This window comes from Schistocerca cancellata, chromosome 3 (assembly GCF_023864275.1).
Source record: "Schistocerca cancellata isolate TAMUIC-IGC-003103 chromosome 3, iqSchCanc2.1, whole genome shotgun sequence".
Lineage (NCBI taxonomy): Eukaryota > Metazoa > Arthropoda > Insecta > Orthoptera > Acrididae > Schistocerca > Schistocerca cancellata.
Window position 1 is genome coordinate 674,938,205 of NC_064628.1, and position 26,684 is coordinate 674,964,888.

The following is a 26,684-nucleotide window of genomic DNA, read 5'->3' on the forward strand; positions in this document are numbered from 1 at the left end:
CGCCGAGACAGCCGTCTGTAGCGGCCGTGGCCTTTCGACTTTGATCGATACTGCCACTCCTGTCAGCTACCAATCCGAGGGTCTTCTTAAATGGAACAATTCATTTTCGAGTACGTCGAAAACAAATGAGGCGATTCATCCCGGTTTCCAACAGTGCACCGCTGACGTGAGGTATTCTCGTTTGGAGGGATGTTTATTAGAGATAAGGTAGGGCCTCTGATACGTCTGACATTGTCTTTCGCGTGTAAACGATACAGGAACCTACTGTCAGAACATATACATCCGTTTGTGCACCTACCTCATGTATGGGTTCATAATGGTCGCCGTTCCATCACATAATAGGTGCTTTGAGTTCGAGTTTCATTACGAAACAATCACCCAGGAAGTGTATGATTGCCGGTGCTGGTATTAAATATTGATTGCAACAACTCGTTAAAGCTGTACAACGGAAGCGACCAATTGTTCGCGTGCGTGTCCCTTGTCAGTAAATGCGCCGAATGTGTCTGCTATATTGACGGTTATCGTTTCCTCCGGGACTCGTTTTCACCTGTCGCTTGATGAACCCCCTCCACAGAAGTCGATATTTCGCCCCGCGTTTTGTGTCGCATTGTGTCGCTGGGTCCCTCCTCTTGGCTCCACTCGTCGTTTCTCCGTCTCCCCTTTCCTCGCGTGGCTCTTCGTTTTGTGGCGGTGATTGCTGAAAGCAGCAGATCATTCAGCGGCGTCCGCAGGGAGGTGGTAATTAAAAGACGACTGCCTTTCCGAGCCGCCGCGAACAAAGGCAACCTGTCGTGTTGTCCCCGAAGTGGAACTGCAGTCTGCCCGTCGCGCGGCACCGCTGTATCGATCTGACATCGGCGCTGCCGCTCCTTTCTTCGTGGCGGGAGCTCAGTGTACAGTTTGATGAAAAATGCTCGTAGTCTTCTCCGCGACACTAAAGTACTACTGGTCACTAAATGGTTCAAATGGCTCTGAGCACTATGGGACTCAACTGCTGAGGTCATAAGTGCCCTAGAACTTAGAACTACTTAAGCCTAACTAACCTATGTACATCACACACACCCATGCCCGAGGCAGGATTCGAACCTGCGACCGTAGCTGTCGCGCGGTTCCAGATTGTAGCGCCTAGAACCGCTCGGCCACCCCGACCGGTGGTAAATAAGTACAGCTGCAAAACAAGAGCAATATTTAGGGGCGATCACGTAAATTTCTAACGTGAACACAATGTCAACTTCACAGTGAAAAGCAAAATACAGTTGTTTTCTTTGCATCCAAACTGGTTTTCCGTCGCTTCCGTGGCGTGTAAATCGGTACGTAATATATTCTCTCTCAGAAGAATGTGATGTATGTTAGGCTCATAATAGAATAAAATCTTAAAATGGTGCACTAGTATCGTAATAGTGTGCAGTGTTTTTATCTTCGTTGAAAGGAAGGAAGATTACAGTCTAACGTTCCGTCGACCTCGTGGTCATTAGGGACTGATCACGTTGCGGTCGCAGGTTCGAATCCTGCCTCGGGCATGGATGTGTATGATGTCCTTAGGTTAGTTAGGTTTAAGTAGTTCTAGGGGACTGATGACCTCAGAAGTTAAGTCCCATAGTGCTCAGAGCCATTTGAACAATTTTGAACTGATCACGAGCTCGAACTGGGGAAGGTAATTGCCTGCTCCCGATCAGAGGAACATCCCCGTCATTTTCGTTAAGTGATGAATTGCTACTGACGAAGGCGATGGTGGTAATCGTCGAAAGCTCGAGTTTTATCCAGAACAGACACGGCAAGATTTATTCTAAATCTGGATGGCCGGACGGGAGCTTCAACCACTGTCCTCCTGAATACGTGTCGTCTTGTTCCTGCGCTATCTCGCTTGGTCCCTTCTTAGACACAATGTTTTGTAGCTTCTCTTATATACTCGCACCTGAAATGCGCATCAACTCCGGGATGCACGTTCTGAGTATACAGCAGGAGTGCCCGTCCTTTAAGCTTGTCTGGGCCACATTGGAAGAAAAAGAGTATTTTTGGACTGTACATAGTATAATTAAACTTAACACAACTAACAATAACCGATGAGAAAAAAAAGAAAGAAAGTAGAGAGAGAGAGAAATGGTTCAAATGGCTCTGAGCACTATGGGACTCAACATCTTAGGTCATAAGTCCCCTAGAACTTAAGAACTACTTAAACCTAACTGACCTAAGGACATCACACACACCCATGCCCGAGGCAGGATTCGAACCTGCGACCGTAGCAGTCCCGCGGTTCCGGACTGCAGCGCCAGAACCGCTAGACCACCGCGGCCGGCGAGAGAGAGAGAGAGAGAGAGAGAGAGAGAGAGAGAATATTATCGTGTCGCAAAAGTTTCGGTACTTTGAGCGCCTGATATACAGGGTCGTCAGAAGCAGTCTGAGAAACACGTGAGAGTGTTGCAGGGTAGGCTGTTCCCAGAAGCAGTTGTTAAGAAAAAACTCGATGCATGATGCCGTTTCCTAGTTAATTTGTATTGGACTTTGCCAGTAACGCCGTTCCGCAAACAAATTCAAGCGGTCCACCAGAGACAGTGCCGCCAAGTGTGTTCTTCGTTTTGTTTCCCAAAACCGACAAAGACAGCGATACAAAAATTGGACATGGGACGGTAGTGAGGATCGAAGCCTAGTCAGTGAGCAGTATCGTGCGCTAAACAACTGAAACTCATTGTACCTGGCGAGCCCCTTGAATTTGCGCACGCAACGGCCTGATTAGCTAACTTCAAAGCGGATTAACTCGGAAACGGCGCAACGAATCGATTTCGTTTTGTTAACAATTTTTTCGCAACACAGCGTACCCTCCAACACTCTTACAAGCTTTTCAGAATGTTTCTGACCACCCTGTATAGGTGTTAATGAAATGTGAAATTATTTGTTGCTACGCTAGATGCCCTCATTTGTCCAGTAACATACATATGTTAAAGTATGAAACTGTTCTTCGATTCTGCGCTGTCTATATTTCCCTGTATCAAAGCTTTCCAACTAAAATACTCTGACATTACTGTGCTCCCCACTCTTGCTGCAAACCGTCAGATGGCTCCTAAGTCCTACTCCTGTAAGTGTGTGTGTGTGTGTGTGTGTGTGTGTGTGTGTGTGTGTGTGTGTGTACGTGCGCGTGCGTGCGTGTGCGCGAGAGGGGGGGGGGGCAGAAACTAAAACTGATAAACTGATGTGAGGAACAAACCTAATAATTTCGTTCCACAATGTTATCGTCTTATTTCTTTCTCTGAGATGAATTTGTGTTTATCATGATTATAATCCCTGTAGTGTTACAAAATCGACGTATTTGTTTTATTCAGTTGTTAGTGCTGCCTGTGATATTTTCATCCTACTAAAATCTTCACTTAAAAAAACTACTGAAAGCAAATAATGCTGATGTGCTTCATTAACGTATGTTTTCATCGTTATTAGATGAGCTAAATTCTGTTGTCTGCTTTTTCTAAATAACCAATACTCTTCATTTAAACGTAAGTTTAAGTACTATAGTACAGCCAGTTTAATCTTTAGAGCTGTCACCCAACTTTAATTGTAATCTTTAATACTGTCAGCCAGCTTCAAACTATATATTCTGATGATGCTCTCGTTCATTTGAAGAAGAATAAAAAAATACTAAGTGCGACTTGTGGCTGTTTTCAAAAACTCATATTCTTCCTCTTAGAGTTCAAGTACCCACAATGGTATGCTTCCAACTGTTTTAGTATACAATAACATATTAGGCGTTGATGTTTATGCAGTGAGGCAAATCAGTCCGGCAATTCTGTCATTATGTTACAAAGAATCCGCTATGTTAGCGATAGACTGTGATAATGAATAGCCTAGGATGATCTTTCGTGGTGTCCGTAAATGATCCTAGGCCTGAAATTCGACGAAGTTTCCTTCAGTATAGTTGGTAAAATTTTGATTTGGGTTTGATCAAAAGTTACCTACTTTAGGTACGCTCAGACATGCCGGACTCGATTTTATTTTTTATTTCCTCATTTCGTATCCAGCGGGTAAGTGACAGCGTACTTACAGTGTAAGAATTCTTTCTGTACTGCAATGCGCGATAGTGCGAGTGTCAATTTCCAATCCGCATTAATTCTGCTTGTTTCTTGTTTCAGGTAAGGTGTTCGTTCTCAGCCAGCAATATACTATCATTACGTCTGCAGGTGAGTGTCTTTTCGCAATTGTCTGATTCATATTTACTATTACAATGTGTCTGCTTAGTTTACCTGGCATTAAGATACCTCTTGTTTCTTTGGAATAATATCGCCCATCAAGAAGTACCAATAAGTGATTCTGGAAAATGAGAACCATTGTCAGGAACAAAGTGAATGAAAAATAAAAACCGAAAAATTGTAATTATTTCACCGAAAGCAAAGTGAGAGCAAGTGGTACGAAAAACCTGAGTTTTAAGCGTGAATTTGTAAATAAGTTCTCAGTGTCTGGGGCGAGTAACATGTATGTAACGCACTGGCTTTCCAAAGGTGACATGTGCCATATTATTTTTTTTAAATACTGTAAATAGCAGTTTGCTGTCAACACGTATGGGTTTTGGATTATTCGTGTTATTCAGTTATCTGTACAGTGTCTGAGTTCGCTTTAACCCGGATAATTGGGACTTTTGCTGTATTGAACCTGCCGATACACCCTTCTACCACGTCTCATGACATCATGATAATAGCGGACATGAACCACTCATAAAAATGTAATACGCCTAAAATACGCGTCATAACTAGAATTATACTGGTCATCCTGACGTCTGATTCGTTAGCATTCCCAACTCACGACGGGCCTGTCACCATTCAACTTTACATCTCGGGCTAGGCTACAGATTGTTGTCATTGTTTTGCTCTGTTTCTGATCGCGCACGATGACATCCTGTGCCTAACCGAGGGGCTGCCGAGCGCTACCAAAGTCGAACGCAAGGGGAAGGGGGGGGGGGGAGGGGGGACAAAAATGGACAGAAAACAAACAAGAAAGAAAAAAAGATAACTAGGAGAGCTACGTTTTCTTTTATTTCTGGTTAATAAGTTATGCGCCTTACCAAAAGTTGCCTTAAAGAGTAAGAAATACAATCTGTTTTACTTTCGATTTTGTAGAAAATTTGCGTTTTACAATGATATATTTAATTTGTTGCGTACGATATTTTTCATCAGTATACTTCATTTATATTTATCAGATAATAAAAGAAATATTATATTTTGTTTTCTACGAAACATTTCTTACTTACTCATCAGTGGCCTATAAGACTAACGATAACTGCGCTGTTTGTGTAAATGAACAGCGCATTATCAGCAGTGGCTGGTTGGCGTTTTGTTCTTTGCAGGAATAAAGCTGTATTCTGTACACGGCCACGGTCTCAAAATGTTAGTTTTCGACAAAATGAAATATTTTGATATGAGTCGTGTACAGCTTCCTGGGAACTCGCACACACACACACACACACACACACACACACACACACACACGCAGGGGGAGAGAGAGAGAGAGAGAGAGAGAGAGAGAGAGAGAGAGCGAGAGAGAGTGGGGGGAAGGGTTCCTATTATGACATCACCCACCCTCCTTGCCGCCCCGCTCTCCTCCTGAAACTACGTATCATCCCACTGCAGCACTACCCTCTACAGCTCCCAGGATCCGTCAGTCACCCCTGGGGCAAAGTCGTGTGCAGTGAACAGCAGGTAAGGCCAAGTGATATACTGGGTGATTCAAAAAGAAAGAACAGATCTCAATTGTTTACCACAGACAAACTATAAAAGATAGAAACATATCGAGTATATGACTGGATAGAAGCGGGTTAAAAGTTTTGACACAGCTGCGCTGTTGTTTGTGGCAACATGGCGACTACACCACAAGAGAAACAACTTTGTGCGTTGAAATCCATTGTCGAGTGAAATGTGCTTTCCGCCGTCGACTCAGCAAGAAGCCGCCTCTACACAAGTACATTTCTGACTAGCACACAAAATTCCTGGAAGCTGGTTGCATATGCAAAGGGAAGAGCACTGGTCCGCCATGCACGTCTGATGCGAATGTCGACGTATCCGAGATACGTTCACACGGAGCCCTCGGAAGTCCACAAGACGGGCAGACCAGAAACTTCCTTCTTCAACGGCGTGGCGTGTTCTGAAACGAAGCCTGTATACGAAGCCTTGCATCCCGTCGACCATAGCAAACGGTACGAATTTTGTATTTCAGTTCTCCAGGATATGCAGAGGATACTTTTCCCAACAACTTTCTTTCCGGACGAATCGACGTTTCATCTAATGGATAAAGTAAACCGCCATAATATAAGAATTTAGTAGTTATCGAACATGAAAGAGACTCAACAAAGCTGAAGTATTTTGTGCTGTTTCTGTTCACAAAGTTTATGGACCTTTCATTTTTGCAGAGGAAACATTGACACCAATGTCATACTTAAGACATGCTGCATAATTGGATGTTTCTTCACGCACGAAGATTCCATTGATTTTATGTATGACGGCGCTCCGCTTCACTTTCATCAGCATCCTACAACGCTGGATTGGAAGAGGTGGACAACAAGATCTTGTTCCAGGCCACTAGATCTCATACTTTGAGATTTTTTCTTATAGGGGTACATAAAAGAGAGAGTCTTCGTCACTTCAATGGAGCCGTTCTTCAGGAGCCGAGAAGTCTAATGATTGAAGCTGTCGATTCAATAAACAAGCCCCTGTTGAACGAAATGGACTGCCGTTTCGACAGTTGAGTGTACGGTATGGTATCTGTCGGAATATAAAACTTAGAACCTTCCTCTATCCAGTGACATGCGCAATGTTTTCCTATTTTTCGTAATTTGACTGTAATAAACAACTGAAATCTATTCCTTCCTTTTAAATCACTCTGCACAGTTAACTAGAATCTTTACAGTGTGCGTACAAAAGAGCGAATGGGCACACGAAAAAATAGGAAGCATAAGAGTTCAGAATGGTGTATTTTCAAACAGTAATATCATCCCCAAGTTCGTCCAGGAAACATTACGTGTCTCACAACAACGTAATGTTACGTTAAACAATTATATTTTATAGATCACTGATTCTTCCTAATCTGCATAGGTGTATCATGTTTGATTGAAACCAAGTTGATATTCAGTTACAAAAGACGGAAAATATGTATTATTAAACGTGGTTAACGTAAATGAAGTAGCAACTGATGAGGATGAATGGCTGCAAATGTCGACGATAGTTTATTTAAGGAATGTTTTCCAAAAACGCTTATAGAATTTGCAAAGTCTACGGTTAGAAAATTTGCAGGGCGGTAGCTTACCGGAAGGAGGGGGACGACGACGACGACGACGACGACGACGACGACGACTTTAAGCCTTAATACTGAGTGATTTGAAGTGCGTATCAGCGATAGTGTAGTGGCAACAATCTTGTGTGCGATGCAGCGAATGTTTCATCAGACGGGATGTTAATTTTGCAGATCAGTAACCGAACAGATTTGCCGTAGTAGTGAGGCACGGTTCAATTAGGCTGTAACGCTGATCCTTCCAGTCGGCCGCGATGCAGAGCGCCGTTTTTTTTTTTACTTTTTTCCCCCTCCGCCACCGCGTAATCCGTGTGCCGAGTCGGGGACAGCAGGTGCGCGCGCGTGCGGCGGCCCCTGTGGTGGGGGAAGCGGCCCGCGTGGAGGGGGAAGCGCCGGCCGGCGCGCGCCGCGGCTCAGTCTGGGTCAGTAGGCTGAGCCCGACACGTCTGGTTGCGGAGTGTGCAGCAAGCCAGCTGTCCGTGTGTGCGTGCACGCGCCGCGTGTCCCGAGTCACGGCGGCGGCCGCTCCGCCACGCCTCGTCCCACCTCGCCACGCCACCTGCTGACCGACGACTTCGAAGCCGAAACTTTGCGCCACTGATTGAGGTAGGTGGCTCCAGAGCAGCGGCGAGTCAGCAAGCACTGTGCGAACCTCGATCTCTGACGTCTGCGGCGTTACTGTCAGCTGTGTCGTCAGTTCGGTGTGATCTCAATATTATTGCTGGTATGGACCTGGTAGATGTTGAACATAGCTGGTGTACAGCAAAATTTTTCATCCCCGTTTTCGGATAAGCATATACTGTTGGTGATGACGCGAAGTTTCGATGTAGAGCTGCCGTCAGCATGATGAGGGGGTGGACAAGATTTTAATAGGCATGGTCTAGTTGCAGTTGATGAGCATATTTATTCGTCCTGACAAGCGTCTCTTTTTCTACTATACGAGCTACGGCTCTATTTACTTTCAGACAATCAAAGCCGTGTGAAAGTGAATGTTACTGTAAGTGCCAGAGGACGTCGTTGAATTAACTTGGAATTAAATTCAAAATATTAATAATCTGGTTATTACGTGCACATATGAAGAGTTTGAAACCGAACATAACGTCGTTTAAGTCGTTCATGAAATGCTAATGGTGCAATAGTTTCCCTGTCTTCGTCTGTCAGAAACTGTGGCTATAGTGGGAAGTTCCGCCATACTGTACACAATTCATTTATTTTCTTTTGCCCATGTGTTTTCTTTATATTACCTGTGCAAGTTCTAACCCCTAGTCATTAGTTCATCAAATGACAGTTGTAACTGTGTGATTATGACCGAAACAATACGTGTGCCTTTGACTTTTTAAAATGTGTGAATTAGATTTACACACCACACATACACACAGTTTCTGCCAGACTCTCCACGTTGCCAACTGCAGAGAGGTCGTATTGTGCGGTATACACCGCTCTAAAACTTCAAAACCTACAAGTACAGGGGGATAATTCAAGAACACTCAGTGCAAAATTTCCGTGCGCGAACATTCCAAAACAGTCGCCCGACAACACAGTGCATATGTTATTTTAATTTAAGTTTGTTTGTTTGTGGCTCAGTTTCAATAGTATTTTAATTTTCTGAACTAATTAGTAAGGAAGGAATTTGGATAATCAAGAATCGAGATATACAGTAATTCAGAGTATTTTGTTTTTTTAAAAGGCTACGTTTCAGATTCGTCCCCTCGTTGGCTAGGCAATATCCTTAGACGTGGTAGCTTCCAAGGAAGTATCTAACGTGTTTACACACATGGTTTAGCAATAATTAGGTTCTGGTACTGCTTCAGTATCCGTTTACATCACTACCAAGCGAGCCGATCGCATCTGTTTCTCTAATGTATCTATGAAGATGTTGGTCGTACATCGCGCGGTCGTTGCCGCATCCCACTGCAATATTATCTGTGTGGTTCCATGTGCTTACTGTAGTTTATTATAGTTTAGTTCAACACATATTTGGCGCTAGTTTTACAGTGCCACGTGCAGATACTTAATTCTTCAGCATCCTATACCATGACAATTTTCCGATTAAACGCTTCACGGCTCTTTACAGTTCTCTTAATACTTCTCTCGCTATTGAAATCCTTGAATACACCCATTTGTGTCATTGCTCAAGGTCGCTGTAGTCACGTAGTCTTAGGGAGCCGGCTTTAAATTCAGCGTTCGTCCAAGCGTAACAAAACGATAGTTTGTGACACTTGTGCCCAGATGGAATGAGCTGACATTTCTGCAGAGCCCAAGACACTTCAAGTAGTGTTTTGTCTTCAAATTTGTTGGCTTCGCCAACTCAGACCCGGTCACCTTCCAACTTAACCTAGACCTTGAGCTAAGCTACAGATCAGTCTTCACCACAGTCCGCTTCACATTCGTTGGTTTCGCCAACTCGCAACCAATCTGTCACATTCAAAACCTACTCGTCCGAAGATGTGCAGATCAGCCTGAAACTAGTTTTTTCAACGTTTCATCGTACATTTAACCAATTCCTAGCAACAAATGTGGACTGCAGAAAGCTGCACTCTACCGGTAGACAAGAAACCAATTCTCAATGTGCCTGTATGTTACCTGTGAGAAGCCGCTTGTTCCAGCAAGAGTTCCAGACACCGCAGAACTGTCTCCAAGAAGTTTGCCTGCGCTAGGGTCCTAATCTCGAACAATGGGCTGCGGATAAGAAGCGTGTAGAAGTAAGTTCGCTGCTGATTAGTGTGTCTTCCAAGATCTTGGGCGTGACGCACATTAATAGGTTTTATTGCGCTTTGTGAGTAAAAGAGGGCGTGAACCTTAGTGCAGTTAAGAGACACATTCGGAAGGATGGACTTCGCTCTTTCCGGCCTTTTGATTTCCGTGGTTTTCTAAACCATTACAGGCAAAGACCGGTATGGTTCCTTCAATAAGGCGAGACGGCCGACCATCTGTCCTATACACATAAAAACATAACATTGTATTGTATGTGTGTTTATTTTTATTGTACAATGATAGCTCCTGTCTCATAGGGAGATCATCGCTGGACGAATAAATAAATCAGATAATACTGTAGAACTTCTTTGCTTGCTGTTTCATGAAGGATTATCGTTGTGATGTAAATGAAATCATCTGTTACAGTAATAGTTACAGGAGATAGTTATTAAGCAAAAGCGTCTCATAACATGTCGCCTAGAATCACGCCTGCGTTTGGTGTCTAGCGGGTTGATCAGTTTCATTGACTGCTGCTATCTTTGACTGAGCTGTCACATGTTGTAGGTTCGTCATTTGTACTACGGATCACTCTTTCATCCCTAGACGATAACGTCTATATCTCCGAAGATCAAATTATCTCAGAGAACGTAATTGAGAAACAAGACAGTAACCTCGACGCATGAGGTCTTAGATATTTTTTCCTGTGAGTGTTCTTTCACAAAAGAGGCAGAATATTTGAAAGTAAAAAATGATTTGTTTTGCAACATATGAACAGAGGAAGAAAAGTCTACACCGTGCATAAATAAGAACATGAATACATGACACAATTTTCGGTAACTTTAACAATGGAAAAGTCAGCTTCATTAATAAAGAAAATAATTGTATGAGAGCGAAGTCTTTCGTGACGGCACTGTTGTAAACATTCTAGGTCTCGTTTCCGCGTCAGTTCAGGGAAAACCTCAAGCTTTCGATAATTACTTCCAACAATGTGTAGAGTCCTAGGAAGACGAGATATAAAACCTATTTTACAGTCTCCTATAAAGATGGAAATGGTACAGCTCCTTCAGGACAGTCTGTCTGGATCCCTTGAGAGTGTGGAAGCTATTATATCGGTTAATCCATCCGCGCCATTTCCAACCGCTGTGCCGAACAACGGACATTAAAAATGGAGAACTAGAGAAATCGGCAATTGTGCAAAATCTCACAAACACAAAATAGTGTTCGACGAAACAAAAGTTTTGTCCCAGCCTCCTACATACTGGGGTTCTATAATTAAATAGGCTGTAGAAATAAGAATGTTTGAAAAGAACTTCAACCGTGACGGCGGATAACAATATTTGCGGTGCATGGAAGCGACCTCTCGATGAAGAGGAGGCAAAGATACATTCGTTGCAGTGTTTACGCTGCTACGGAAGTGGTGGCGACACCAGGCGATGGAGATAATCGTTGAAATCTCGAGCTTTTACACTGAACTGACAGCAGCAAGACGTCCGAGAATGTCTTATACCTAAGAAAGTAGTTTTTGATGTTGATACCTAGAAAGAAAACAAAAAGCAGTGTATATTCTAAAAGGGAACGTAGTTTGATTTATTAATTATGTATTTTCTTTCACCAATGAATGTCGACCTTTTGAAATGTTATTATGCCACTCTTCTTTAGCGCAATGTAGAATTTTCAGCATATAACCTTTAAGAACATCCGTTATGAATTTTGTTTTGACCATTAACAAACTCTATTTATAATTGCTACTTCCGTAATTTTGATACTATATTCAGATTTTTTTGCGGTACGAATGGTATCTCAATCTCACGTTCGGCGTTGAGTACAGGGCTACGAACACACTTCCATTTCACTACGACCTCCCGTTGACATCCAGTCGGAATGGACATTAAGTTAACTTTTTTTGGATTTATCTTGCCGTTTTTATATCTAGCAACCTAAGTTGGAAAGAACACACAGAAAATGTTGTGAGGAAGGCAACCAAAGTCGTTTTATTGGCAGGACACTTAGAAAATGTAACAGAGCTACTGAAGAGACTGCCTGCACTTCACTTGTTCGTCCTCCTTTAGAATACTGCTGCGCAGTTTGGGATCCTTACCAGGTAGGATTGACGGAGTACATAGAGAAATTCAAAGGAGGAAAGCCCTTTTCGTATTAGCACGAAATAGGGGAGGCACTGTCACTGAAATGATAGGGGAATGGGGTTGACATAATTGAAAGAAAAGCGTTTTTCGTTGCGGCGAAATCTCCTCCGAATGTGAAAATATTTTTTTTGATGCCGATCTACATAGGGAGAACGGTCATCATAAAATCAGAGCTCGCACGGAAAGATATAGGTGTTCGTTTTTCCCGCGCGCTGTGCGAGCATTGTTTTTGTGAGGGTTGTTCGAGGCACTTAAATGTGATTTGCAGAGTATCCATGTTGACGTAGATAAGTAAAATTGCGTGTAACATGGCGGTGACGTAGACATCGGGGTACGCTACGGATCAGTCTGTCACCACAGCCTTGATTCCGCATGCACATTCGTTGGCTTCAGCTCTCAACCAGATCGCCACCCTCAAACCTAATCCAGATATCTGACTAAACTACAGCCAGATCTGTCCCACAAGCCAAGATTTAAAAGGATGATGGATGAGTTTGGCACCATACCACGTTAGGCCCTTTATTGCTATTCAGATAGTAGTCTGTACGGCGTCGTAGACTTTCACTCTCTACGATAGATGCACTTTGTTTGTCTGCTTTCTTGTCAAATATCTCCTATTATTATTTCCCCAAGCTTCGCAAACATGTCATGACAAGACAATAAGTAGAAACTTGTTAGCGGCTCTTTCGTTCGAAACTTAACAGTAAATAAAACGTATTGTTGTGATTGAATTTTGGCTCACGCCCCAAAACTCAAGGTTCCTCTCAATCCACTGCATGGACGCGTCGCTTTACCTTTGTGATGAAGTAGATATCCGAACTTCTTGTGACGAGATGTATTGAGATGGACGTAATGTTGTTTTATCATGTGTGCTTGGTTTTAAGAAGGATCTGATCCCTGAAACAAGAGGCCATATGCTTTTTCTACGATACCTTCGGAAGAGCGACCGGAAATAATGAAACATTTACTGTAACTTAACCTGTTGACTAGTTACAAGATGGCTGCAAACGGAGTGATTCGTAAGTTAAAATGCCTGAGCACGTGCGGTGCACAGATCTACGTCGCACTCGGAATAGTGCTCGAAGGCCGCGCACGTCCTATTGATTCTTCTCGGCGTGTCCTTGAACAAAACTCTCACCGTTGGCGTTTCGTGTGTCTACCGATTAAGTAACGGCTCATTTGCCGGTCGCAACTGTGCACGTCCCTTGGCGGGAGGAATCATGACTATCACTCCGAAGACTTTGTCATATAGTTGGCGGCGGTGGTCTTGTAGATGATTACAGATGGTTGCGCTTCGCTGGAAGGAAGGAAGCAGCTACTGCTGTGCGTTACGTGTCAACATGCTGTCGCACGGTTCACAGGCGGCACCGCTCATGGTATTTGCGTTGAGAACGCGTCGCGTGTGGAATTCCGTTTCACACGCCGCGTTCCTCACGTGCCAGCTGTCTATACGCGCTTGACGGCTATCGGATGTGCTTATGTCGGAAGGACATTTGTTATTGTTTCAAATACGATAGTACACTTCCTCTTTCAGTTACAATAGTTGTTAATGGTGAACTAGGTTAAGCACTCAAGTATCCGGTTTTCGTGTGTTTATCACTAAGTTACTTAGGCATCCACATAAGGTTCCCCGTAAAGGTATTTCCCTATAACGCTTCTGGTTGATCATATTTATTTACACACACACACACACACACACACACACACACACACACCTGGGATTACATTGCAATGTATGGGATTTTTCATGATACTATGAAAATAAATATATTTAGAAATATAAATAAAATCAGAATACGTAAGAATGCTTTAAGGCGGCAAGGCAGGTGGTCGGTCGTGGGCTTTGTGAAGGAACCGTCCCCGCATTTGCCTGAAGTGATTTAGGAAGACCACGGAAAACCTAAATCAGATTGGCTGGGCAGAGCTGAATATGAATTCAGCGCCTTAAGAACTGCAGTGCCTCATTCGGTTCGTCCCTTTTGTACCAGTGTTCTTCGATAGAAACACTGTTTTAATTTTCATCTGTACACACATCAGCGAACCCGCTTATGATTTCGGAACCACGAAATTGGTGCTGTGCGGCGTGTACTTACTGCAGTTCCTTCGGAAAACTTGTCTCCAGATCTGTAAACGCGTCACTCCTCCCTGTACACACTTCAGTATCGACTCTGGAAATGCGGATTTGGCTTGCAATTTTTAGCTTTCACATTCTGTTTTCTAACGCACTTGAGGTGGGATTGGACTGTCAAGTGGCTCCTTGATTTTTAAAATGCTTGTTAATGTGGGTGAATTGGGTTCAGATAATTTACTTAAATGACGAAAGTAACCTGTAAAAATGAAAGAATACTTAAAACCAAAAATATTTCGACGTATTATATTGGACTGGCAACCTTACGGAAGGTGGTCTTTAGATTTCAAGTTTAAGATGTCGGCTGAGCTTAAAAACACAATTTTTAACCGATGTGTACCACTAGTAATAACTTACAGCTGTGAGACAAGGACATTGTGTTCATTGTTAGAAAACTGACAGTAGCTCAGGGATGAATGGAAAGATTAGTGTTGATCTACACGAAGACAGGAAGAAACCAGTAGATGTCAGACATGTAGGAAAGGTCAGTGGCATTACGGAAGGGGTAAATATCTTGAAACAGCTATGAGGTCGTGATGTCGTTAGAAGAAAGGATGGCATATAGACAAAACAAATACTAAACTGGAGCCGAATTTACCAAAAGACCAGGCGGGGGGGGGGGGGGGGGCGCCGGAGAGATGCGACAGATTTACGAAAGACTACGGAGTGCGATTGGCAACGGGGAACTTAAGATCGACCGGAATGGAAGAACTGTTGGTATCGTATGTTGCACGCAGACTCAGAGGCCATCATTGAATTAACAATGATGGTATATGACCCATAGCAGATTTTATTAAAGTGAAATACCGCCTAGTGTAAGACACTGATTCTTTTTGTTTCATCCAAACATGTTTCAGCACATTTTGTTACCTTCAGCTTATTTCTTTTTGTTCCTGAAACAGGCGGAAATTATTTCCAGTTTACGTCACCAAACACGAAAAGTAAGAGGAGTTAAAACATCAAAATATGATTAAAATGATACATAAATGTTGTTACATATGTTGAACGGGCAAGCTCTAACTGCTTTGCATCAAGTCTGTCCTGCATCACTGGCATCTTTATAAAATGCTATATCCACTTCCGCTTTTATTGGCAAAGGCTCATACACAGTTAGTAGTTGGTGGCAAAATATTCTCTAATTATGTAGTCAAGATTAAGAACGTCTTTATCCATTATTAAGAAATTTGGAAGGCGTAATAATGACGTTTCACCGTGCTGAGGAAATCGGTACTGCTTATTTGCAAACATCACTCTTTCTTTTCTTTAATTGAGCTCTCGGGGAACCGATATGTGATCGGCTCCACGGAATCAATTCTGAACTTACATTTAACTAGACAGCGAAAATTGGTCTTAGAAATTAAATTTTTGTCTTCCGCAAGTTGCGTCGGTTGTAGACATGGACTGTGCGGCACGAAGAAGTATCGCGCTTTCGGAATTGTACTCTTGTTGACTCGCCAATTGTTAAAAAAAAATGGTTCAAATGGCTCTGAGCACTATGGGACTTAACTTCTGAGATCATCAGTCCCCCAGAACTTAGAACTATTTAAACCTAACTAACCTAAGGACATCACACACATCCATGCCCGAGGCAGGATTCGAACCTGCGACCGTAGCGGTCGCGCGGTTCCAGACTGTAGCGCCTAGAACCGCTCTACCACCACGGCCGGCTTCGCCAATTGTCTTAAAATTAAAACGGTATCACGACTTACTTGCATAAGTTAGGTGCGTACTTGAGGGTCACTGAAATATAGTTAGTGATTCTCAGTTATTACAAATATTCGTATGAAATATTTAAGTTCTATGAAGTTCTAACGGTATTTCGTTAATTTATCTCGTACAGGCACATTCGCATAATTTTTAGCGCTATCGGACCAGGAAAAAAGTTGTACACAAACTTAGGAAATTTAATTTCATCTAGCTGGCCTTAGCTTCTCGGCCCAGCGTCTTGTGACATGACTGTTAGGCGGCATTTAGAAGTAATTATTAATAGGCAACAACATATTGCAGAAGCTCTGTGGCACCACTTGGGGCTCCACAGCATCTACCTTAAGAACATCCGCACTTGGCTTGGTGTATCCAGTGGCAGAATACTGTGCCCCAGTGTGGCTCAACAGCAAACACACACACATGGTAGATAGCCAACTTAATGCAACAATGCGTATTATATCAGGCACAATCAGGCCAACTCCTACAGTGTGGCTGCCCGTTCTCAGTAACATAGCCCCTCCTAACCTGCGCCGTGAACACGCTCTGGTTAGAGAATTTCAAAAAATCATGACCAACCCTCAATTACAAATCCATGAAGATACTCACGACATCCAAGGAAACCGACTCCTGTCTAGGCATCCTCCACTAAAGACCGCACAGGCTCTGCACCAAACCAACTTCAAAATAAATGACCGATGGAAAGAGGAATGGGAGAGCAGAACAGTAGTAAACTGCCACAGTATGCCATGCATCTTTAGTAAACCAAAAGGATTTGATTGCCCTCGCAAAGTTTGGTCAACTCTTAATCGCATCAGAACCAATTGTGGGAGATGTGCCGACTCCTTACACAGATGGGGTAAACTTCCTTCGGCCGCTTGCGACTGTGGCGCTGAGAGACAGACGGTCAAACACATCGTGCAAGAATGCCCACTAAGGGCATACGAGGGTGACCCACAAGATTTCCTAATGGCGACCCAAGAGGCAATCGACTATTTACTATCTAAGCTGGACGTCTGCTTGTGACTGGTCTTCTGTGAGTGTAACTTTACAATTGGCGGTGTCCTTATATACAAACTGTTATTTATTGCTCTGTTTATACATGTGATTTTTTTTTAAATCGTGTTGTTTCTGTAATTTTTACTGTGATGTTATGAGCCATACGCTAAATAAAATAAATAAATCATTAATAGGCGAGCAGTCTGCATTATAACACAACACAGCGCTTTTAAGAAACTGGCGAAACTGATTCTATCCTTTATGAAGTCCTCTTTGGTTATGAACCGAGTGGCAGCGTAGAGGTGAAACGCTTTAACGAGTTTCTTACTCATATCCAGGAAACTAGCTTGTGACAGTCTCTGGCATGCTACTGAAACTAAATCTATTTTAAACTGCGTCGGAGGATATCGTGATCTTGTCGTATACACGAAGGAAAATTTAATCCATTTTTCCGGCACGGATAGGTGCCTCAAGCGACTAATGAGCAATATTTTACTCGTTTGGTTGTATTATCATTTCCCACTCGAGATGAATGTTTATCTTTTAACTGTAAACGTCTGTGATGAGTACGTGTAAAAACTAATGTTCATGTTATTGAGAGTGCCACAAAAGTGAAAGGGCGGTATCCATCACCGGCTGTTAGCGTTTGTTCTTTAATATTATCAGTAGAAACGTCACTTTCACACTGTTACCCATTCCGCAATGAATTACTGTCTGCCTTGTTACCTGCTCTGCTCTATAAATTTTAATTCAAGAGCGAACCAAATCAGTGACAAGAAATGGTGCACGGTATAGGGGCGAACAAATGACGTGCAGATGTATACATAAAATAAAAGTAATGTTTACAGTGCTGCTTATTAATCACGACGCAGCGTGTGGGGCAGGTCATGAGTTATCTGAACTCGTGCAGGCTTCTTAGAAGGTAGTTCTAAATGCTGCCAGCAGAACTTATGTTGTTAGTCAAAACCGCAAATGGAATAAGGGAGGCAATTGCATCGCTGCAGAAGCGGTATAGCTGCAGTCGCCCGCGGCATCAAGTGAACAGCGCGAAGAGTAGTTAGGCGGGGAATTGCAGGCAATTGAGCAGGAGCGTTTTGTTCTCGGTACTTGCAGCAGGGCGAGGTCAGTAGTGACCTCCTACCTCCTCCACGTCGTGTAGTATTCATAGTTACGGGCAGTGACTGCTTCTGAATGTCCTCATTTTCGTAACTTCTCTCCCCCCTCCTCCCCCCTTCGTTACAAAAGTAAAAATTGGAGTGATTGAGGAATGCATGAATAACGACAAATTGGATTGCTACGCCTTCATTTGTTTTCGTCTGTATTGTTTCCAGTACTTGGTAAAATGAAATGCCATAGCTCTGTGCTCTATCTTCCTCCGTGGCTTACATTTCTGTACGAACGGTGTCAGCGGCGAAAGAAACGTATCTCCTAAATCAGTCTGCAATATTTTATACGTGAGTGTCATACTTAATCGTTAAACTGCTTTACTTAGTATTTCATAGATACCACGGAACGGATGGTGGTTTCTGGGATGTGTATGGAAGTCAAATACTGACATTTTAGCTAGTATAGTGAAATGACGTAACATTCTGAAACATTGTTGCATTACAGTGCTAATTATACCTATGAAAATCTGAATCAAACTTAACGCTTTATGAGAACATACTCTACAGTGCAATAGAGTTGCGCGGCAGGGCCTTCTTTAATTCAGCCGTAAACTCCACATTTAATATTCTCTGGTATTTTATTGAATACATGTGTACTCACGTCTTAGATTTCTGTACTAATGTTAACTATTTGAAAGCTTTGTAGAGTTCCTTTTTGATACCACAGCTACATTCGTGCTTTTCAGTACATTTTGAGGAAATAGAAATATTAGTCACTTACTAAGAAGATAAATCAGTGTGCATGTAGTGAAGCGGTCGTCAGAATACCAAGTTTTTTGAAGAAGTCTCTGCAGGATGTCATAGAATAAACACACAAAATTCTTATTATATGCTCTTGTATTCTGAAAATTCTTTCCCTATGAATAGAGTTTCCCCTTATAATGATTCCGTAACTGATTAGTGAATGGAAAAGGTTTTTCAGAGGTTGCTACCAATCACAAATTTTTGTTGACTTACTTAAATTATTTAATAACGCAACAAGTTTCGCGGTACAAACCTCATGAGACTACAACGGCAATATAAAAAACAAAAGCACATAGTGATATTGTAGATGTTATTTACAATCCTGGCTTGTGCTGTAAAGAACAACTTCATTATTAGTATGACCTTTATTTAAATGTTTATTGTATTGCCATTATAGCCTGAAGAGGTTTGTACCTTGAAACTTTTTACTTTATTAAATAATTTAAGTACTTAGTCAATAAAAATTTGTCTGTGTAGCGGTCTGTGTAAAACCTTGATACTTTTTTAAACAATCATGGTCCACAAACAGTCAATATGGCTTTAAATTGTGGAATAAACTGGTTTCTTCCTTTTTTAAATCACCTATAACATTAATCATGTGTACTGTTCACGTGGTGGAAGCAAGGGGGCTTCATTAATTCTAGGCAGTGATTTACAAAAAATTAAATTTCTACTTCTTGTACTTCATTATTCGAGAAACCTGTTTTTATAGCTTGTGTAGTTCTTTGAGAAGTGCTGAACTACATCTGCTCAGTCTTGTCAGAATGCTGCCTTTTCAGGAAGAGAACTGATACTGATCTTTATTTCTGCGCTTTTCCCATCTGCTAAAAGGGGAAAAAATGAAGTCCTCTGATACTGCTAGTGGAAGTTAATTTATGTGTGTCGGAAAAAATAGAGGAACACAAAATCGAACCTTGTGGTTCAGTCTGTCTGCTTCTAATTCTGAGTGCCTAGTGTTACGTGATTAAAATGAAACTGATACACATTGATTTCTGCCTGATCTTACACAACGCAGGCGTTAGACCGTAGAACGTGATGGAGACTGTGTAAAGGAATAGTAAATATAGAAGAAATGTTGACTGATATTGTCAGCAAATTCTAATTGTTAAGAATAAATACGTTCTGAGAAGAACCTTGTCGGGCATTATTTATTGAACGAATCTCTTGTGAGGACCATGAAAATATTCTGAAGAGGCAGAGAGAGGTCCACTGGTCTTGTCAGAATCAGTACTGCAATTGCCGAAACTTCTGAGATAGGTCAAATTCGTGATCAGGGTATGACCTTGATTCTACAGGCACAATACCCATCTGAAGTTCAGTTATCAGATAATTCTATCGTATTTCTTTTTTAGCAGAGAACTCGCTTATCTTGAATAAACTGGTCTCGGTGGAAACCAGTGTAAATTCTGCAAACACCTCTTACGTGAAAGCTTAACTCTGGCTCTTCGTACGCTACAGTCAGAGGCATGCACAAGGATGGCTTGTGTAGAGTCGCTGTTATTATTGACTTTGGAAATGCTTAGGTTCATTGTCGCACGAAAGCCTGTTAAATAAAATACTTTTCCCCATTAGACTAGACTGAGCGCTTCTGTGTTAACTAAATCATATGCCAGATCACGAGGCATCCATAAATGCTCAGGGACTCTAATAGGGGCATTTTCATAATTTTGTCAGTTAATGATCTAAGAATTCAGAAATATGTCACAGTCCAGACTGTCACAAAAATTGTAGTTACCTCCACAGATCAGGCGTCAGAGACTCCCCAAACTGTTTGTGCAACTGTACACCAGAAAGTGATTTAAACCACCCATTCTTGTCGTGTTAGTGGTATCGAGATCAGGAAGCCACGTTGTGCAAAAGACTTAAGTTGAAACACAACTAACGGTAAACACTGGCAGTTACTTCTAAATGAAGAAAAACGTAATACCGTCCTCTTCGTGAATCTTACAAACCTCGTAGTCGACTGAATGAGACCCACTCTGAACGGAAGATTTGGAATTAAAATCCGTTAAAAACTGAGCACAATATCGTATTGAAAAAGGTTGGGGAAGAAATTTGACGTATTCCTTTTTAAAAGAACCATCCCACCATCGTCTGAAGAGATTTATGAAACCCATGGGAAACTTCTTCATACGCCAGAACTTCGTACAGATCCGCGGAGATCACAAGGCAGGGGGGTGTTCACAGTGGAGTTCATGGGTAACGCAAATCTCAGGCTCTGTGGCTTTAATGGGGTCTTGGAGTCGACGTTTTTAAACTGCAGGACTCATTAGTGACTGGATAAGTCATTTTAAATGTCTGAGGCAGACAAGAGCGTAAAACCTTAAATGTGTGCATAGTAAAGCACCGTGGCGTTCAAATAAACTTTCGCTTTAACGACAGCTTTATTTTAATTATACTTAGGAAGAGCAGTGGTTTTTGATGATTCGACATGCAGTATACCACATTTTAATAAGAAGCGCTTCCATTACAGACACTTCCCCCGGTACCTCCACAGGTCAGTCGTCAGAGACTCCCCAACCTGTTCGTGCAACTCCACGCCAGAAAGTGATTTAAACCACTCATTCTTGTCGTGTTAGTGGTATCGATATCAGTAAGTCACGCTGTGCAAAAGACTAAGTAAGTTGAAACACCAATTACCCACTAATCTTACAGAATCGTCGCACCAGAAAATTCAAGGCTTTACAGAAGCATCGTGAAATTTCTAAGAGGTTTTAACCCGCACATTCAATTGCTTATTCTCTTTGAGAGGCCGCGCAGGATTAGCCGAGCGGTCTCAGTCGCTACACTCATGGACTGTACGGCTGGTCCTGGAGGAGGTTCGAGTCCTCCCTCGGGCATAGGTGTGTGTGTTTGTCCTTAGGATAATTTAGGTTAAGTAGTGTGTAAGCTTAGAGACTGATGACCTTAGCAGTTAAGTATCATAAGATTTCACACACATTTGAATATTTTTTTCTTTGAGAGCTTCTGCTTTGTGGACTTTTTTCAGGCAGTAGCCCCATATCTCCTTACCTTGTTTAAGCTTCATCCTATGAAATACATAGTAGAACGTGATCAGGTGACTGTTTCACTTAAGAATAGATGAGTGGATTTGTATTTTTTAACTTTTTTACGTCAGTAATGTAATACAGTGTGTATCAAAAAGATCATATGATTTGGAATGTCTATATTTCTGAAACTAATAAACATATACAATGAATTTTGTTTTTTTGATGACCAGGAAACTATTTTTTTTTCATATCTTCTCATAGGTGTTCTACACGCCCCCTTGAGACGCACGGCATATGTCAGTTCGGTATTCAGATTGTTCCCACACTGCAGCGAGCGTATCTTGAGTTACAGCTTCCACAGCTGCTGTCAAGCGACGACTCAGTTCATTTATTGTTTTTAACGAATTGACATAAGCAAAATCATTTATAAGCCCCCAAAAGAAAAATCACAGTCAAATCCGATAACCTTGGAGGTCAGTAATGTAAGGCTGAATCATTTGGTCCAGTGCGACCGATCCATCGTTCAGTAACCTTTTGATTTAAAAATCCCGCACTTCCAGATGCCAGTGTGGCGGTACACCATCCTGTTGGTAAATGAAGTCGTTCGAATCAGTCTCTGTGGGAAAAGAAAGTTCTCAACCTTATGGAGATATGTGCTCCCTGTAACAGTGCTCTCGGCAAAGAAAAACGTACCATACACCTTTTCCCGTGAAACTGCACAAAATATATTAAATTTTGGAGAGTCCCTCTCACGTTCCGTACCCCATATTCTTACATTATGACGGTTCACCTTTCCATTTAAATGGAATGTTGCCTCGCCACTAAACACAAAGTGTGGAAGAAAACTGTCACCCATCTTTCCAAGAACGAAATTACAGAACTCCACACGTTGTAGTTTGTCACGTTCACGAAGAGCTTGCAGTAGCTGAATTTTGTATGGTTTCATGTGTTAACGTCGACGCCACACGTGCCAGACGACCTGCACGGCGAACGAATTTCTGCGGACTCCTTGTGAAACTATGGCGGGTGCGTTCGACGTCTGTGTCAGACAATCGGGGACGCCTCGGCGATTTGCCTTTACGCAAACCACCTCTTTCTCGGAATTGTTCATGCCATCGTCTAAAGCTCTGTGCTGTGGGAGGATCCACACCATACCTAGTACAAAAATCACGCTGAATAATTATTAGTGCTCCGCACTGCGCAAAACATAGAACACAAAACACTTTCTGTTGCCCCAACACCGTTTTTACAAGGACTGAAGTGGGCACACATTGCTGCTACCTAGCGGGAACCGTACAAAACTCGAGAGTTTGCTCCTTCATCCACATATCTCAAATAACATAATAGTTACATTTTCTTAAAAATTGGATGATTCTTTTTGATACACCCTGTATAATTGTAGTAGTAAGTTATTCTTGTCCTCTAAGATGTTCTTGTAAATTATGTAACTGTTTCCCTTTCAGCACGTTGCATTATCTCCACCTCCCCCATCCTTCTGTACCCCCACCCCCTTCCAATTCACGTGTACTAATATGATTTATGCATGAACGGATCCGTAAGTCACCAACTTTGCATTTTGCACTCAAAAAATGTTATACGAATGCCCATTTGGTCACATGACGTATAGCCAAGCTGTTGTGAAATTCGTTCCATCTGTTATGTTGCTACATCGTGTGAATGGTCATCACAGCAGCGTTGATGCACTCTCTGAGCTCTTCGTGTTCTTCGCAGTTTGGGATAAGTAAACACGGCCCTTAATGTACCCCCCAAAGGAAAAAGTCACAAGGCGTTAGATCAGGCCATCTGCGCGGCCGAGGGCACGGGGTCATACGTTTATCACTATTCGCATTTCACCGCTGCTGCAATTGGTCGTTTAGGTGGTGACGAACATCATTGCTCCTGTAAGATGGGGGCTCCGTCTTGTTGGTAGAGGAAATTCTCGGAATGAGCAGTCAGTTGCAGAAACAACCACAAGCGTAGCATGTGGTAAGAGGAACCCATCACAATCTTCTCATAGAAGAATAGCAGCCCGTACATCTTCGCCTGTGACATTGCATAGAGCAGTGGTTCCCAACAGGTGGTCCGCGGACCCCCAGGGTCCGCGAGCTATGCCAGATGGGTCCGCAACATGCTATTAGAATAAAAAAAAATATTAAATATATTTCGTATGATAACAGATGTTCTGTTTTGGCCGCTTCCTGCATGAGCAGAGCTTTAGCGAACGCTAACTTCTGCGTCTAGCGTCTTCTTAGAGCCACTAGCACACTCTGACGCAAAACTAGAATTAGATAGGGGCAAATAGTTCTGCTGTATGCTGTTAGACTGCGCGCGCTGCCTCTTTGCTGCTGACAACTGACTGTCACTTTATACAGAAACTCGCATTTCAGACGACACTCGGTCATTGTTAATTTATAGCCAGTGCTTTCACAATAGGAAACGTATAAAAAAACTCTTAATTTGGCTATTTTGGGTACTTGATACTGTGATATGATAAGGTACCAATCATGCTCGATGGGGGGTCCTCGATAAAATTTTGTTGGGAACCCCTGGCATAGAAAATATTAACCTTCGGCGGATCCCGTTCATGCGCCAGGATTTCATGAGAATTTTGTATTCCTCACCCTACTCCACATCGTGGCTTTCCAGATAAATGGAACGTTGTATCCTCGCTAAATATCAGCTTTGATGCGAAATGTTCGCCCTGAGTTGCACAGAAATCATGTAGATGAAGTGGTTCTTGCATTTTGATGCAAAACTGAAGGCGCGTCGGCCATAACGTTCCGGTTGTAATTGTTACACAAGCTATAGACGGTACGGTCTGAAATGTAACTGCCGTCGCAAAATCTTCCACATAATTTGCTGCGATATTCAAATTTTGTGGCTTCCGTGCACCGTTGGCTTTTTTTTGGACAGCTTCCTCTGCACGGTTGCATCTGTCAATCGGTCGACCGCTGCTTTTCTGTTTACAGAAGAAACCAAAGTTCGTAAATTGTCGACACCAACGCACAATGCACTGTTTACATGGCGGTTCTGTTCTATAATTCCTTCTAAATGCACGCTGAATTCTTTATAACAGATGAACACCTTGCGTATTCCAACAGACACAAATTCTTTTCTTGCTTTGTTTTAATTTTGCTAGGGCTCTGCAGTATTAACGCCAACTGGTGGGCACAATGCAAACTGGGTGAGATTAAAGTTCTATTTCTGTATCAATCATATTAGATTGGTGAATAAGTTCGTAGCGTTCTTGTTTTGGATGTTAGTATTCCGGTTACTATGGGGTTATTTATCGATTGTCATCTTTTATTTTCAGTTCACTGTTGCTAATTGAGTTTATATTTTGTCATTTGGAGATAGTGAGTGGAGCAGTGCACGGTAGGAATCGGAGTGCCAAGTGTAGAAATAGGAACATTTCCAACATATTCGTCTATTTGACTACAATAGAGGGGTGACAGCAGCGGAGGCAGCCAGAAACGTTTGCGCGACTTGTGGATATAATGCCATTGGATAGAGCACGGCAAGAAAATGGTTTTCTCGTTTCAAGGAGGATCGTTTTGAAATTAGTGACTCAGCACGTTCGGGAAAAGCTTCGGGGTTTGAAGAAGATCGTTTAAACGCATTAATTCACAATGATCCTCGTCATCGTATTCGAAAACTGACAAATGTGATGAACTGTGATCATTCAAACAACGTGGGACATTTGCATGCGACGCGAAAGGTTCAAAAATCATGTGTGTGTACCGCATGCTCTAAGCCAACATCACAAAATTCAGCAGGTTGCCTTATGTGCATCTCTTCTTGCTCGTTATTAGTTGGCTCGAGAGCAACACCGACCGATCGCGCCGTTACTGGTGACGAGAAGTGGTTTCTTTGCTCTAACATCAGGAAAAGAATGGAATTGTTGAGTCCAGACAAAGCAGCAATGCCTCGTACAAAGACCTGCACGCATCCACAAAAGATAAAGTTGTGCATCTGGTGGAACAACGACGGTGTTGTGTACTACGAATTGCTCCCTCGAGGTGTAACCATCACTGCTGACATTTATTGCCAACAACTGAGACGTCTTGCAGGCACAGTCCAAGAACAACAACCAGGAAGACTGCGTGATGTGATGCTACTACACGGTAACGGCCTCCCGCATTCTGCTATACTGACAAGAAACACTGTGCAGGAGTTGGGTTGGGAAGTCATTCCCCACCCACGTTATTCACCTGCTCTTGCGCCGACAGATTTTCACCTATTCCGCTCTGTCGAACAGCTGTCAAGGAATTTCCATTCCGGATGAAAATATGCTCCGAACATGGCTCGACGAGTTCTTCGCCTCAAAACCACGTGGTTTCTATAGTAGCGGTGTCGAAAAGTTACTCCACCGGCAGCAGACTGTTGCAAACAGTAAATGACATATTATTATGTGTATATATGAGGTGTTTATTAAACTTAAGGAAAAACCTTACGAACTTATGTACCAACCCAACATTTGTACATGTAATGCTTTGGGAAATATAGGGCTTTGAGAACGAATGAATCATTGATATTAGCGCTATATAATTATGACGGACTCAGTGAGGCTATTCATCTCGATATCAGTCATATGGTCGGATCCTCTGTTACCAACTGTGCAGACTCCGCGGTCGACTGTGTTTGAAGGCGCACTGCCGACGCTCAAGGTCACTCGCCTTTTCACTTGCTCCGTTCCTGGGAGTCGGCCAGGCCAGCCGCATGCCTGCAGATAACGGAATTGCCAGCCAGTATCTTTCATCTGTATCGGCGTTTACAGAGAGCGCTGGGATCAGAATCACTATGTGACGTGGCCAGCTGCAACAAACACGCACCGCCGGTACGGCCGGCCCAC

At 42.6% G+C, this 26,684-nt stretch overlaps 1 protein-coding gene across 1 annotated transcript in view; it reads left to right on the plus strand.

Moving 5' to 3' along the window:
• The window catches only part of LOC126176497 (uncharacterized), a 686,449-nt gene that overhangs the window by 52,578 nt on the left and 607,187 nt on the right, over nucleotides 1-26,684 (plus strand). Inside the window, exons 2-3 of the mRNA XM_049923651.1 lie at nucleotides 4,119-4,166; nucleotides 7,700-7,869. Of these exons, the coding sequence (XP_049779608.1) occupies nucleotides 4,119-4,166; nucleotides 7,700-7,869 (218 nt within the window). The remainder of the gene's footprint in view (nucleotides 1-4,118; nucleotides 4,167-7,699; nucleotides 7,870-26,684) is intronic.